Source organism: Macrobrachium rosenbergii, chromosome 29 (genome assembly GCF_040412425.1).
Source record: "Macrobrachium rosenbergii isolate ZJJX-2024 chromosome 29, ASM4041242v1, whole genome shotgun sequence".
NCBI classification, from domain to species: Eukaryota; Metazoa; Arthropoda; class Malacostraca; order Decapoda; family Palaemonidae; genus Macrobrachium; species Macrobrachium rosenbergii.
This window is the reverse complement of record NC_089769.1, coordinates 7,842,671-7,854,836: the sequence shown is the minus strand read 5'-3', so window position 1 is coordinate 7,854,836 and position 12,166 is coordinate 7,842,671. Positions and strand designations below refer to the sequence as shown.

At 40.2% G+C, this 12,166-nt stretch overlaps 2 protein-coding genes across 6 annotated transcripts in view; both read right to left on the bottom strand.

The window, feature by feature from the left end:
- Nucleotides 1-9,895, bottom strand: part of LOC136854569 (zinc finger and BTB domain-containing protein 14-like) — a 74,938-nt gene extending 65,043 nt beyond the window's left edge. For 3 of the 5 annotated variants that reach the window (XM_067130929.1, XM_067130937.1, XM_067130935.1), the window contains exon 1: nt 9,663-9,891. The gene's annotated coding sequence lies outside the window, so the exon portion shown is untranslated. Of the gene's footprint in view, nt 1-9,662 lie in introns of all 5 variants that reach the window. The other 2 variants (XM_067130927.1, XM_067130930.1) reach the window with 2 other exon arrangements.
- Nucleotides 9,896-11,614: 1,719 nt separating this feature from the next.
- Nucleotides 11,615-12,166, bottom strand: part of LOC136854568 (uncharacterized) — a 76,825-nt gene continuing 76,273 nt past the window's right edge. The window contains exon 4 of the mRNA XM_067130924.1: nt 11,615-12,004. Coding sequence (XP_066987025.1) covers nt 11,762-12,004 — 243 coding nt within the window. The 3' untranslated portion in view covers nt 11,615-11,761. The remainder of the gene's footprint in view (nt 12,005-12,166) is intronic.

Below are 12,166 nucleotides of genomic sequence, written 5' to 3'. Positions count from 1 at the left end.
GGTCTGTGTCGATGTGAGAGAAGCAGTGAGAACTGAAACGCTAAAACGTACGACTTGACCAAAGTACCATTCACGTTTTCAAATGTTTATTTGAGCGCGAAACCATTCATGTTACATAGTCAGTTAATGCCGTAATCCGGATTAAAAACAGTTCCAATAAGATCCAATAAGAAGAAATTATGCATATGCATAATCTGAAAATGACGACATAATGGAAGCTCTGACAGTTCGACCGGATACTTCATATCTGTGTAAACCAAGTTCGACAACCCTTAAACAGATAGACTAGTGGCCTTCTTTTAAAGAACACAATAACAGTACTTTAGCACAGAGAAAATACTTCTGGGCCATATCTCTAATGATGCTGAAATTTTATTTTTTTAAATCTATGATTTAATATGGAACGGAATTTTCTTCTTACAGTAATTAGCCTAATCATAAAGACTGACGGACAGTATTTTCGACCAAGACATAAAATTCGTCTTCCTTATTAAATTTAAGAACTTTTAAAACCTCTATTGATTATATATTATTATTTAGTAAAAACTTCACTATCATCTTGACTTGCCTTTTAAAACTCTAGGTCAAAATTGCATTAATTCAATGAATTCAAAACAATCGAAAACGTCTCCATCGAGTTTCTACATTAAAAAGGAAAGTTAATTTGCTTGATAATTTGAGAAAATTTTAATTAACAAAAATATTCTGGTAATACCTATCTGAATATGCAAAACCAAAAAGAATTTTCATAAAAAAATTACGATAGAAATGAAAATTTACAAACTATTGTATTCCTATCTTCTTTTCTAGTATTTATTCACACCACATAAGTGCAGTCAATTATGACCACTATCCATACCGATAATAATACTGTACCTTGTTTTTAAAGAGTACAACCGATGGTGTCTCTAAACACCTCTCGGTTTCTTACTCTTTACAAAAACAGATGATTATAATTAGGGGTTAAGGCAAGTCGGAATGTCATGTTGATAATAAATACTAGGATGGCTAAACGAACTTGAGTCGTTAGGTACTGTCGGCATTTTCAGTTTTCACGTGTTGCCGACTGTCTGTCAGAAATTCATAGGGAATTAAGGGCGGCTTACCACCCAACTCAATAAATCGAAATTCCTGCAGATATAAATCTAATAATAATAAAATTCACAAAAAAAACTCAATTCAGCATATGCAACTCTCGCCAACATTGAGGGCATGACTAAATATTCTGTAACTAGTGAATACCATTGCATATGAAAAGTCTGACCTATCACTACTTTGTTTGCATTTGATTCTGATTGGTAATTACAGGGTTGACACCTAACCTAATCCTTCCCTGACCGGGATACTCCTAGAAATTCAAAGAGTCGAGAAAATAATTTTCTGCTACATAAATCTCTGATGAGTTTGGTATCTGCGGCTCTGTGTACATATATAATTTATTTTATAACTGAATAGATATAAAATGGAACAATGGTTATCATCATCTTTTCTTGCAGCTTATTCAAAATTTCTATATGACAATACTCAGAGATACTATCAAACATGCTGCATGGCTCATTGTAGGAATATTTTCTGACCCTTTAATTCCGCTCCTAGTGAACTTCATGTAATGTTTTTCTCTTTCTCCATAAAAACATGCAAAAAAATACGAGAGAGAGAGAGAGAGAGAGAGAGAGAGAGAGAGAGAGAGAGAGAGAGAGAGAGAGAGAGAGAGAGAGAGAGAGAGAGACTACCAGTTTTATAGGTTGGAGAGTCACTTCGAGAATAGGGGGGCCAAAATCAACATTTGGTCCGAATTATGTCCAATGGAAATGGTACAAGACACATTCTTCAGCCTTCAATGTCGTTTTTATAATCAAACTCAAGTCTCCAAATGTTAGGAGTAGCCGAGAGTGAAGCAGCTAGAACTGAAATGTCTTGATAATGATTAAAAGCAGTTACAATCTGGCACTTCGCAAATGCATCATGTGAAAATGACTTTCGTAATGAAACCTTGATGTTTTGACTGGATACCGTGTACCTGTTCTGGTGACTGCGTTTGGCAACGTTTACTTATCTCTCATGATGGGGAATGTAATTGAGTACAACGAAACTTTAAATCTGCTAATCAACGACGTCATAAGACACGAAAATTTTCTTCTTTCAATAGTTACCCATAAAGACTGAAGGGGTGTATTTTCTACACGACATAAAATTCGTTTTCTTTATTAGATTTCTGAACTGTACCAGAAGCTTCACTACCACCTTGCCTTGCTTTTTATCGCTCTAAAAAATAGATTAAGTATTAAGAATAATAAAAAAAAGTTTATTTTCGTTCTCTTACTTTAGTACTAAAGTTAATTTGAATTTGCGTGAATGGATGAATTTAAGAAATCGCAGTGGTCGAGCCAAGCACTGAATACAATGGAATGAGAGCAACCCTTACCCTACCAAAATCCGAATACAATGTGTTAAACCAAAAGACTTATCTGGGAGAATTGGAATATAGAGTTTAGACCTGGGAGAGGGTAGTCTAAGTGTAAAGAGCGTCCAATCGTGGAACAGAATCTTGAAAGATGTCCACATATGCCTTAAAGCACTAAGAGCATAAGTCACACTAGCCAAAGTTCTCAAAAGGAGTGTACAGTACTACACTTAAAGTATTGGCAGCACTGAGGTGAGGCCTAACCCAATCAGATTAGAGGCGGTTAAGGCAAACCCCCAGCCTTTATGTCACTGAAAGGGGCATGCTCAGCTAACATAAAAGGGAAAGTCTGTGATCTGCTAGAACTAACTCCAAGCAGAGAATATCCGCTTCTTTGATACTAACCATGTAAGACATGCCTCCCCTTGATGCATGTTCGCCGAAATCTTAAAAGGTACACTACTCAATTCCTACTACTCAGGAGAGAAGTCATCCCTCAGGATCTGCTAGAAATTCTGGCGTAAAAATGCAGGATATGTGTGCAAAAAAGAATAAGCAAACGAGTGGCTAAAAAAGGAACATGAACTGGGCTGCTCTCACCACACTTCTACCAGAGAACCAACGGATTGGGAAGCCCCTCGGCAAGAGGACAATGAGGAACTGCCAATAACTGACCGCAGACTGGGAAACCCCTCAGCAAGAGGCCAATGAGGAAATGCCAATAATTGACCACAGACTGGAAAGCCCCTCAGCAAGAGGCCAATGACAAACTGCCAATAAGTGACCGCAGATTGGGAAACCCCTCAGCAAGAGGCCAATGAGGAACTGCCAATAACTGACCACAGATTGGGAAGCCTGTCAGCAAGAGGGTAACGAGGAACTGCCAATAACTGACCACAGATTGGGAAGCCCCTCAGCCCCGTTCGTTTGGGCTGGCTGGGATAAATGATCTGCATGCTCTGGTGTCCACTAAGAACTCTGTGTCAGATCTTCCGTGGGTCCTTTTCTTTTGTACCTGGAAGAAAGGCAGTGGTGAGCAGGCGCAGCTTCTCTTATGAGGCAACTGGTCTGTTCACCGCTGACGTTATTATGGATGGGTCGCATGTGCGACTCTACTACACTTTTTTGAGAATAGGCAACCTTTGTCACATTTTCGGGCCTTGTTTCCAAACCTCAAGTGAAAAAACATAATGTACGCCGTTTGGAGGTTCTTGTTTATTCTGCTTAAGGTTGCCTTTGCTGAAATGTTTGGGGAAGCTTCTTTTGTATAAGGGGGAAGCTGGCTCTTCTGGCTCTCTGTCTGATTCCTTGTCTGCTGCCCGCTCGGTCCGACATGGTGCTGCTACTGCTTCTGTTGCTCTGTGGGCCATATGTATTTCATCGACCATGATCAGGAACTCTTCTATGGGTATGGTGGAGGCTTTGGGCATGGCTGCTACTGTCTGGCAGGGTAGTTTTGTAAGGAGTACCTCACTCATGAGGTCCAAGGATAATTTGGGTTGGCGTGATTAGCCACCGCAGTTGCTTGTACAGTACATGTGCGGCGGCTGCTTGTTTCCTATCGGGGCCCCCACGTGATTGAGGAACTTCTTGGCTATCTGGGTGGGCGGCATGCTGAAGGATGACTTTAGCTGGTCCTTCAGTAGGTCGTAGGTGATGGGGGCATCTAATTCTTTGAGCCATCCTGCTATCTACTTGAAGATGTCATCCGGCAGAATTCAAGGACGGTGCCTGCTCTGCACGTCGCCGAGGTGATTTTCTTTCTGCGGAAAATCGTTCCTGCCCTGACGAACCATGCCTTTGGGTTGTGGGGCATAAAGGGCGGTAGGCGCATGGAGGTGACTGCGAGGTTTTCGCTGACGACATTGGGATCATTGCTGCTGGCTTGATCAGATATCTCTCATGGGTCACCAATGTGAGGCGAGGTACAAGGTACGGAGACTACAGTTTACTGATTTATTTATAAAACTTTAATAAAAGGTCAATACCTTGTGCGAGCTGCAATGCAGCTCCCGACCTCTGACAGGTCGAGAAAAGGATTAAATTCAAGCATCTATGTTTGTTCACAGAAATCCACATACAAACTGATACAGGCCACTTGACTAAAGATCACAAATATATGGTTGGAAAGCTGGTATACAATACATACAATGGTAATAATACACAGGCCATGACAATAGTGACAATGGAATTATATGTACAAAAGACACATATATACGAGAGAAGCTGTGTTTCTCTCGACCACATGGTTTCTCTGGCAGGTTAGTCATTGCAGGGTAAAGGGGGTGCTACAACCTATTAGACAAAGTAGTTCTTCCAGAAGGTGAGATGGGGTCTGACACCCCTAATGTTTTGAACTTGTAGGCAGGTTGGAAGGTCCTCTGCACTATCAGGGGACATGTATAGAGATTACCTCCTGTAATCAGAAGGCAATGGTGTTTTTAGATAGCTCCCTCCTGTCCTGTACTCATGAAAAGGCTCTTGCACTCTGGTCCAAGGTTTTCCATCCCTTTCCAGTAACATTTTTGTGCATGAAATGGGCACAGCAACATCTCATCTGGCTCTCTACCAATGAACTCTTGAGGGGGGATTAAAAAAAAAAACTCAGATTTTGGGTCCAGAACTGAGGGACTTTACAACTAAAACATAAATTCTGGGACAAAGTAAAATGAGAGAGGCGGCCTCCTTTCCAAGTTCTCTTATGTCAGTCCATGTAACGCTCCAACTTCTCTGGGCTGAGGCAAGAGGTAAAAGGAAGATCATTTTGAGGGTAAGATCCCAATCAGGGTGCCCAATGACTTGAGGAAGGGGTCATTTTGTCCCTACAACCTCGTACCAATGGCTTATTTGGTATGCCACGAGTCTCTTCTTGCCCAGGATGGAACCTGGCTACCAAAATGATCTTGTGCAATGATGCCCAATCATGCATCTGGACACCCAGTTGGCAAAACAATGGGGAGACTGCTTCCCTTGTCCTCTGATGTTGGCTACTATTGCGGTGTTGTTGCTCATGACTATCAGTGAGTGTCCCTCTGTATATTGAGGGAAGGCCTGAAGTGCCAGCCATGATGCCATCACCTTGAGCACATTGATGTGCTCCTTCTTTATGTACAGAGGCCAAGTTCCTAAAGAGAACCCTCCTTCCAGGTCAGCTACCCAACCTTTGCAAAACACATCCGAGGACAAAACTAGTTAGACTTCCTGACAGAGATTGCAGTCAAAATGCCACCACTCTAGGTACTTCCGAACTTCACTGTTGAAAGGGACCAAATGATGTGGTGGCTTGTCCAGAAATGACTAATGACATTTTAACTACCACTGGAGTGAATGAAGATGACTTCTGTTTAGAACAAGTTTCTCCAGGGAAGCAAGATGGCCCAGGATGGCTTGCCATTGTCAAGCCATTTGTTCATTCTCCAGGAAGCACCTCGCAACTTCCTTAAGGCTGTCTATTTAAGGGGCTGCCAGGAAGGCCTTCACCATCACACTGTCTAGGATCATTCTAAGATACTTGGTCCTCTGCTTAGGAACAAAGTTGAATTTCCACCAGTTCATGATGTTCCCCAGACTCTGGCAAAGGGACACCTGATATTGTTCTCCTGGAAGAAGCTTCTCTGATGACACGAGGATGAGCCATTCGTCCTGATAACATAACAGGCAGATCCCTCTGGCGTGTGCTCTGGCAGAGACCAGTGTGAAGACCCTAATGACCACCTGCGAGGCTGTTGCCAGACCAAACCAGAGAGCCTTGAACTAAAAGACCTTCCCTTGGGTCATGAAATGTAATAACTCATATGAGTCATGGTGAACGAGGATGTGGAAATAAGCATCGAGACTGACCGAGATCAAGAAGTGTCTCTCTCCGACAGAAACGCTGAACAAGCTGTCTCCATCAAAAAGAGTGTCTGTATGATGTAGCTGTTCAGAGCCAGGAGGTTTATGATGGGCCTCCATCCTACCCAAACTTTCTACACTAGGAAGAGGCAGCTGTAGAAACTTGGAGACCTGGTCTGAATGATCTCAATCACTCCCTTCTGCACCACAGTCTCGACCTATTTTCACAAAGCTTTGGATTTTGTTGAGTTGGTGGTACTTTTCAGGAATGAGATTGGGTCTGGGGAGAGGGGGTGGCAACAGTCCTTCAATGGGAGTCTCTATCTGTCCTTCAGGACTGATTTTATCTGCTACTCTGCTCTGTTTTGTTACCATGCCATCCAATGATTTGAGACGCAAACTATTGTGCTGGCAATGTCTGTATGTCCGCACTTTTTCTGTCCGCCCTCAGATCTTATAAACTACTAATGCTAGACGGCTGCAAATTGGAACGTTGGTCATCCACCCTCCAATCATCAAACACACCAAATTGCAGCCCTCTTGCCTCAGTAGTTTTTATTTTATTTAAGGTTAAAGCCATAATCATGCGCCTGGCAACGATGTACGACAGGCTACCACTGGGCCATGGTTAAAGAATAATACCAAGACCACCAAAAGGTAGATCTATTTTCGGCGGCCTTGATTATAGGCTGCACAGAAAACTTGATTGTGCTTTGGCGCATGTTTTACCTGTTTTTCGGTGCATTTTTTACTTGTTTCTTGTTCTTATCTCCTCTTTCAGGCTGACTTGGGTGGGAGGAATGAACAGGCTGAGGGATTTCTGCGCCCTCTGCAGAGGTAGGTGGGCTGGGGTCCTATCTTGGCTTCACCTGTGGGGTCTTTTGCTTGCAGATGGTAAGGTAGTCTTGATCTGACCTTAGGGTTCTAGCAGTTGACAGTCCACCTTCTTGGCGAGTCTTTAAAGTGGCTAATCACTATATTAGGGTGTCAAATGAATCCTCCCTCTTAACTGACACAGCCACTTCAAGTTTCCCTGGGGGTAAAGTAGAGGGGAGAGTTCAAGATCAAGCTATTCCAGAGGGAGAACCAACTTTCAAGTGAAATCTGTTTTGATATGAGGGAGAGGAATGATTCCCTCTATTGGCGTATAATGTTGGCTCAAAGGTTGGTGATCTGGTGGGCCAGGAAGTTAAGGGCCTTCCTACCAGACACCATATGCCTCTTTGCCCTTGATCAAGAATTCTCCAGCATCATGGTGGTCGCAGTACCCTGCCACATATCAAGCTAAGATGTGACATGGGAGGGGATACATCATTGGTGTGTGTAAATTGTCTGACTCCACTGGAGTTGAATTTATGACCTTGTTGACAATTTCTCTAATGGGACGTTGTTCATCAGCTGGCACAGTGCCAGAACAAGGTGGAGGTTCTTCTGTCTGGATAACAGGAAGGGGGGAAAGTAGCTTTCTCATTTTCTTGGAATGAGGGAACTGGTCAATCCACAAATCAGCGAGTTCGCCTCTGCCAAAACACCATGGGACCTGGGTAGCCTTACCACTGGCCTCCCTTCTCAAGTGGAACCCACTATCTGCTCTGAAAGAGACTGGTTTAGTTAATTTTTCATATTTCTACTCATTTCTCTGATACCAGTCAAAGGTTTTAGTTGTAAATTGCCAAACTACTGACACTATTGCCTAGGTCTGGCCAACCTGCCTTTAAATATATTACCTGGTAAGTATGGAAACTTTGCATACCGTACTGTAATTCTAATCACCATATTTTTAACAAAATAGAGCACACGGAAGCCCTAATATCATACATTGAGAATATATGTATGCCACACAAATATTATCCTATGGTCCTTGGGGCCTGGGTCATAACTATCACATATTTTGGGCCTCGTCAATAGGGCAATGGTAATTTCAGCACATTAATCTAACCCTAATAAGCGTAACTGGTTCTGCATAAATGACACCATCATTGTAACCTACACTAAATTACATTTTCCCAAGACCACTGTTAATTATACTGTATTCCACTGCTGATATACTTTTACTATAACTTCTACCATACAATAAATTCAACACCTTAAATGGTCGATGATGATTACTTTTGTGTTTTTTCCACAGGAAACGTAGCAAGCAAGTATATATTAAGTCATTTATACCACATAAGAAGTTTGCAGCATCTTTTACGTCCATTGTTGTTGTTTTCAAGGTATATTCCCTATCTTACACAATATTGGGAGGCAACAGCCACTCAAAGTGGATGCACTTTCAACAGTGCTTACACAAACTCTATTATTTTTCTTTTTTGTCCTAATTACCTGCCATTTTCAATACATTAAATCTTGGAAAAATTCTTACGCTAAAGTTCCCATATGCTTTCTGAGTTCTGTAATTTTTAAAAGCAATCTACCTAGTTTAACCAAAGATGCATTGTGTGTGTGAAAAATTTTGAAGGCAAAAATTGAAAGTGATACCTTTGCCATGCCATACGTAAATCAAGGACTACCCATTTTGAAACAATCCTTCCTCTGGTGAATGTCTCTCCTCCATAAAACACTAACTGGGATAAAGACAAGGCCAAGTGTATGCTACTCCACTGTGTACCTCCCAACCTTCCCTATGACAAAGATATGCTGTTTGCAGTGCTATGAGGAGGCAGTTAGGTCCCAGTGAGCAGGTTAGGTTGAGATTAATTTCTGTGTTTCACTTTGTGACTCATGGCTCTCTAGGTCAAATTAATTTGTGGCATGCTAAGTGCCACAGGGGTCAAGTTAGGGCACGGCACTCTAGGTTATATGGAAGGGTGAGGTTAAGCTGTATTCCTGTACTTTGCTCTGTGATTTATGGTGCTGTAGGTCACGTTAGGCAGTGTGGGGCACAAGAGATGCAAGAACATCGTGCCATTTGTTAGGCTAGGCATGGTAAGGCAATTCTACGGGTTGGTATTATTAGGTTCTTTTTGTGCCCTATCATTTCCTAGCCATTTTTGCATGTGAAACCCAAAATGGTTTTTCATGCAAAAATGGCTAGCAGGCGCCTTTCAAAATGGCTGGCTGGAGTCTTCCGAAAAATTACCAAAATAACCATTGGTTTGCACAAAAATTATATGAAGCATGTCTTTTTAGTGAAGGTGAGGCAAAATATGACCAAAAAGTTTTGGGATCGACTACCCACTGCACAGCCTACCATTTATACCGGCCTTGCCTAAATGGAAAACCGATGGTTAGACAACATAGGCCTAGGCGATGGAAATCCTAAACCGACGTGGATACGACTAGACTAAGTTTTCCTTGGCTTAAAAGTTATTTGATAGTAAAATTATCATAATATGAACATCTACCATGGTTTTTACTAAAAATAAAGGTTTATGTCACTATTCAAGATTGCACAGTAATGAAAAACTGTTCAGTGACTTACCTAAAATTAGGCTAATGTGCAGTAGGCCTACTTGTCCTGGGACACGTTCCGATCATATATATATGACTATTCTTTCCTGACTTTCGCTGAGCTAGATTTGAGGAAATTACGCCATGTTAGAAGATATTCACGCCATATTAGGCTAAGTCACAGTCAAACGAGATTAAAGTCCACAGAGTTAAAGATCTCGCGAAACACAACAACCATCAACAGACGCTGAGCAAACACTGAACGCCGTTGACTGTTACAGTAGCCTTTATGGAATAGTGTAAGTTGAATCAATTTTGTCAGTCTGCCTTAATTCACCTAACTTAAGCCTTGTAGGCTTAAGTTAGGTGAATTACGCCAACAAGAAGAATTTACATTCTTTAAAATAAAGAGGCATTTCCAATTTCGTAGATGCTGCTGGTTTCCTTTATAAAACGTTTAATACTTTTTCAAAGACTGCACAAATTGACATGATTTCACGATTCAGATGAGCGAGTGTATTTCGAGGTGCTTGTGGATGTTTTTTCAAGGTTATTATTCAAGTGACCATTTTACATTTAACACACAACCAGTTTTCTACATTCTATTAAGACCTGGAAATGAACAAGATGATATATGCAGAACTTGCAAGCACTTTTCTCTGCTCCATTAGCATATACTAGGACGCCTTGGGACTGACCCTGACAGCTATTCTCCTGGTAACAGATATAAAGTTCAACAAAACTTACGAAATTTATAGATTCGGGTATTAATTAAAATCTGTTACCAGAATAATGAATACTGTAGTACTTTTGAATATAAACCAACAACTCCAAGTTTGTCCATATTTATATTAAAACAAATGGCTGGACACAGTATTTATTTTTAACACCATGCACTATACAAGCATGCTACTAATTACACTTTGACTATTGAGCGAGTCAATACTTATTGTATGAGTGGAATAAAACTTATTCCGTAGTTCAAAATAAACATTGTTTACAGCAATATACAACAAATAAACGCAAACAAAAGTAAGAAATGGTAAAACTTTGCTGTAGTTAAACGCCACTTGATTTCATTTTGACAGGGCTTTCATTTCAGCAGAGGCTTGCTTAGCAGTTAAGGTGTAGTTCCATTCGAATTTCTGCAAATTTTCAGCAATGTAAATAGGCCTATGTCCTAAGTTCACTTAGGTGAGGCGTTACACGTGTACAACTGCAGTGAAGTTTTACCATATTTTGAAAAGTCATAAAGTCACTAAAAACTTTCGGCATATGATCAATATACTTTCTCTAATAAAAATGGCACATTTTCTTCAAGAAACGACGCAATGTGGTAAACATTACCACAATAAACTAGAGAAAAAGGACCAGTATGAGATAATTAAGCAATACGGAACCTTCCCAGCAATAACAAGATCATACATACATGGATATACATACATGTCTATATTTACACATATACTTTACACATTTATATACACTCATATACAACATACGTTATGATTATATATATATATATATATATATATATATATATATATATATATATATATATAATTATATTAAAGAAAAATATTTTTACCAGGATATGTAACTAATACTGTGGCATATTGTAGACAATGAAAACAAATAATTTCCTCGTATACAACTTGAGAAATCATGTGTGTGTACAATAATTTTATATAATACTGTTTAATGTCCAAAAGACCACTGCTTGGCCTTTTGATGGCGAAAAAATATTACATTGAAGTTCTGTGTTTTCTTGAACGAGAAGTACGCATGAAATACACCAAAACACTTCTGTTAAGCATATATATATTAATATAAATGTTCTTTCCTATACAATCTGTCTTATCAATGAAATTGAGCGATAAATGCATATTTCAGATAAAGCAAAACACACCTACATTTTAATTAGTATTTTATAAAACGGGCTTCTATAGACTTATCACTAAACTGAAAAATCGAGCAAAATTAGACCTAGCCACAAACACATTGGCTATATTTTCTAACTAAAATTATAAGTAACGTAATTGTATCTTATTTCTAAAAGAACGTTATAAAAAAACGTACAAAAAGACATAAAAAATAGAATGTTCAGGCTATGAGAAAGGAGTCATATCAGACTCAGAACGAATCAATTTCAAAACTAGTATTGAGAGCTCTGTGAATGGACACCGCTGGTTCCATCGCCGAATCAATGAACTCCTCCGCGATCTCCCGGTCGAGGCCGGTGTAGGAGCGTTCTATTTGTTCGTCCGTCAACTCTTTCTTCTTCTTGGATTTCTTCTCCTTCTTTTCTTCTTTGTGTTTGTGTTTCCTGCTCTCTGAGTGCTTGCTTTTGTGCTTCCTTGGCTGCTGGGGATGGTCCTGCAAGTAAATTGTCCTGAGGAGTTTTTCCACACTTGGTCTTAAATGTAATCAAATCAGTAAAAAAATATTTAGTGTAATTAATCCTGGCAATAAAGATGGAAAGGATTGGAGAGGGAAAAACATGAATAGCATACAGGACATTTAAATAATTATAATGAT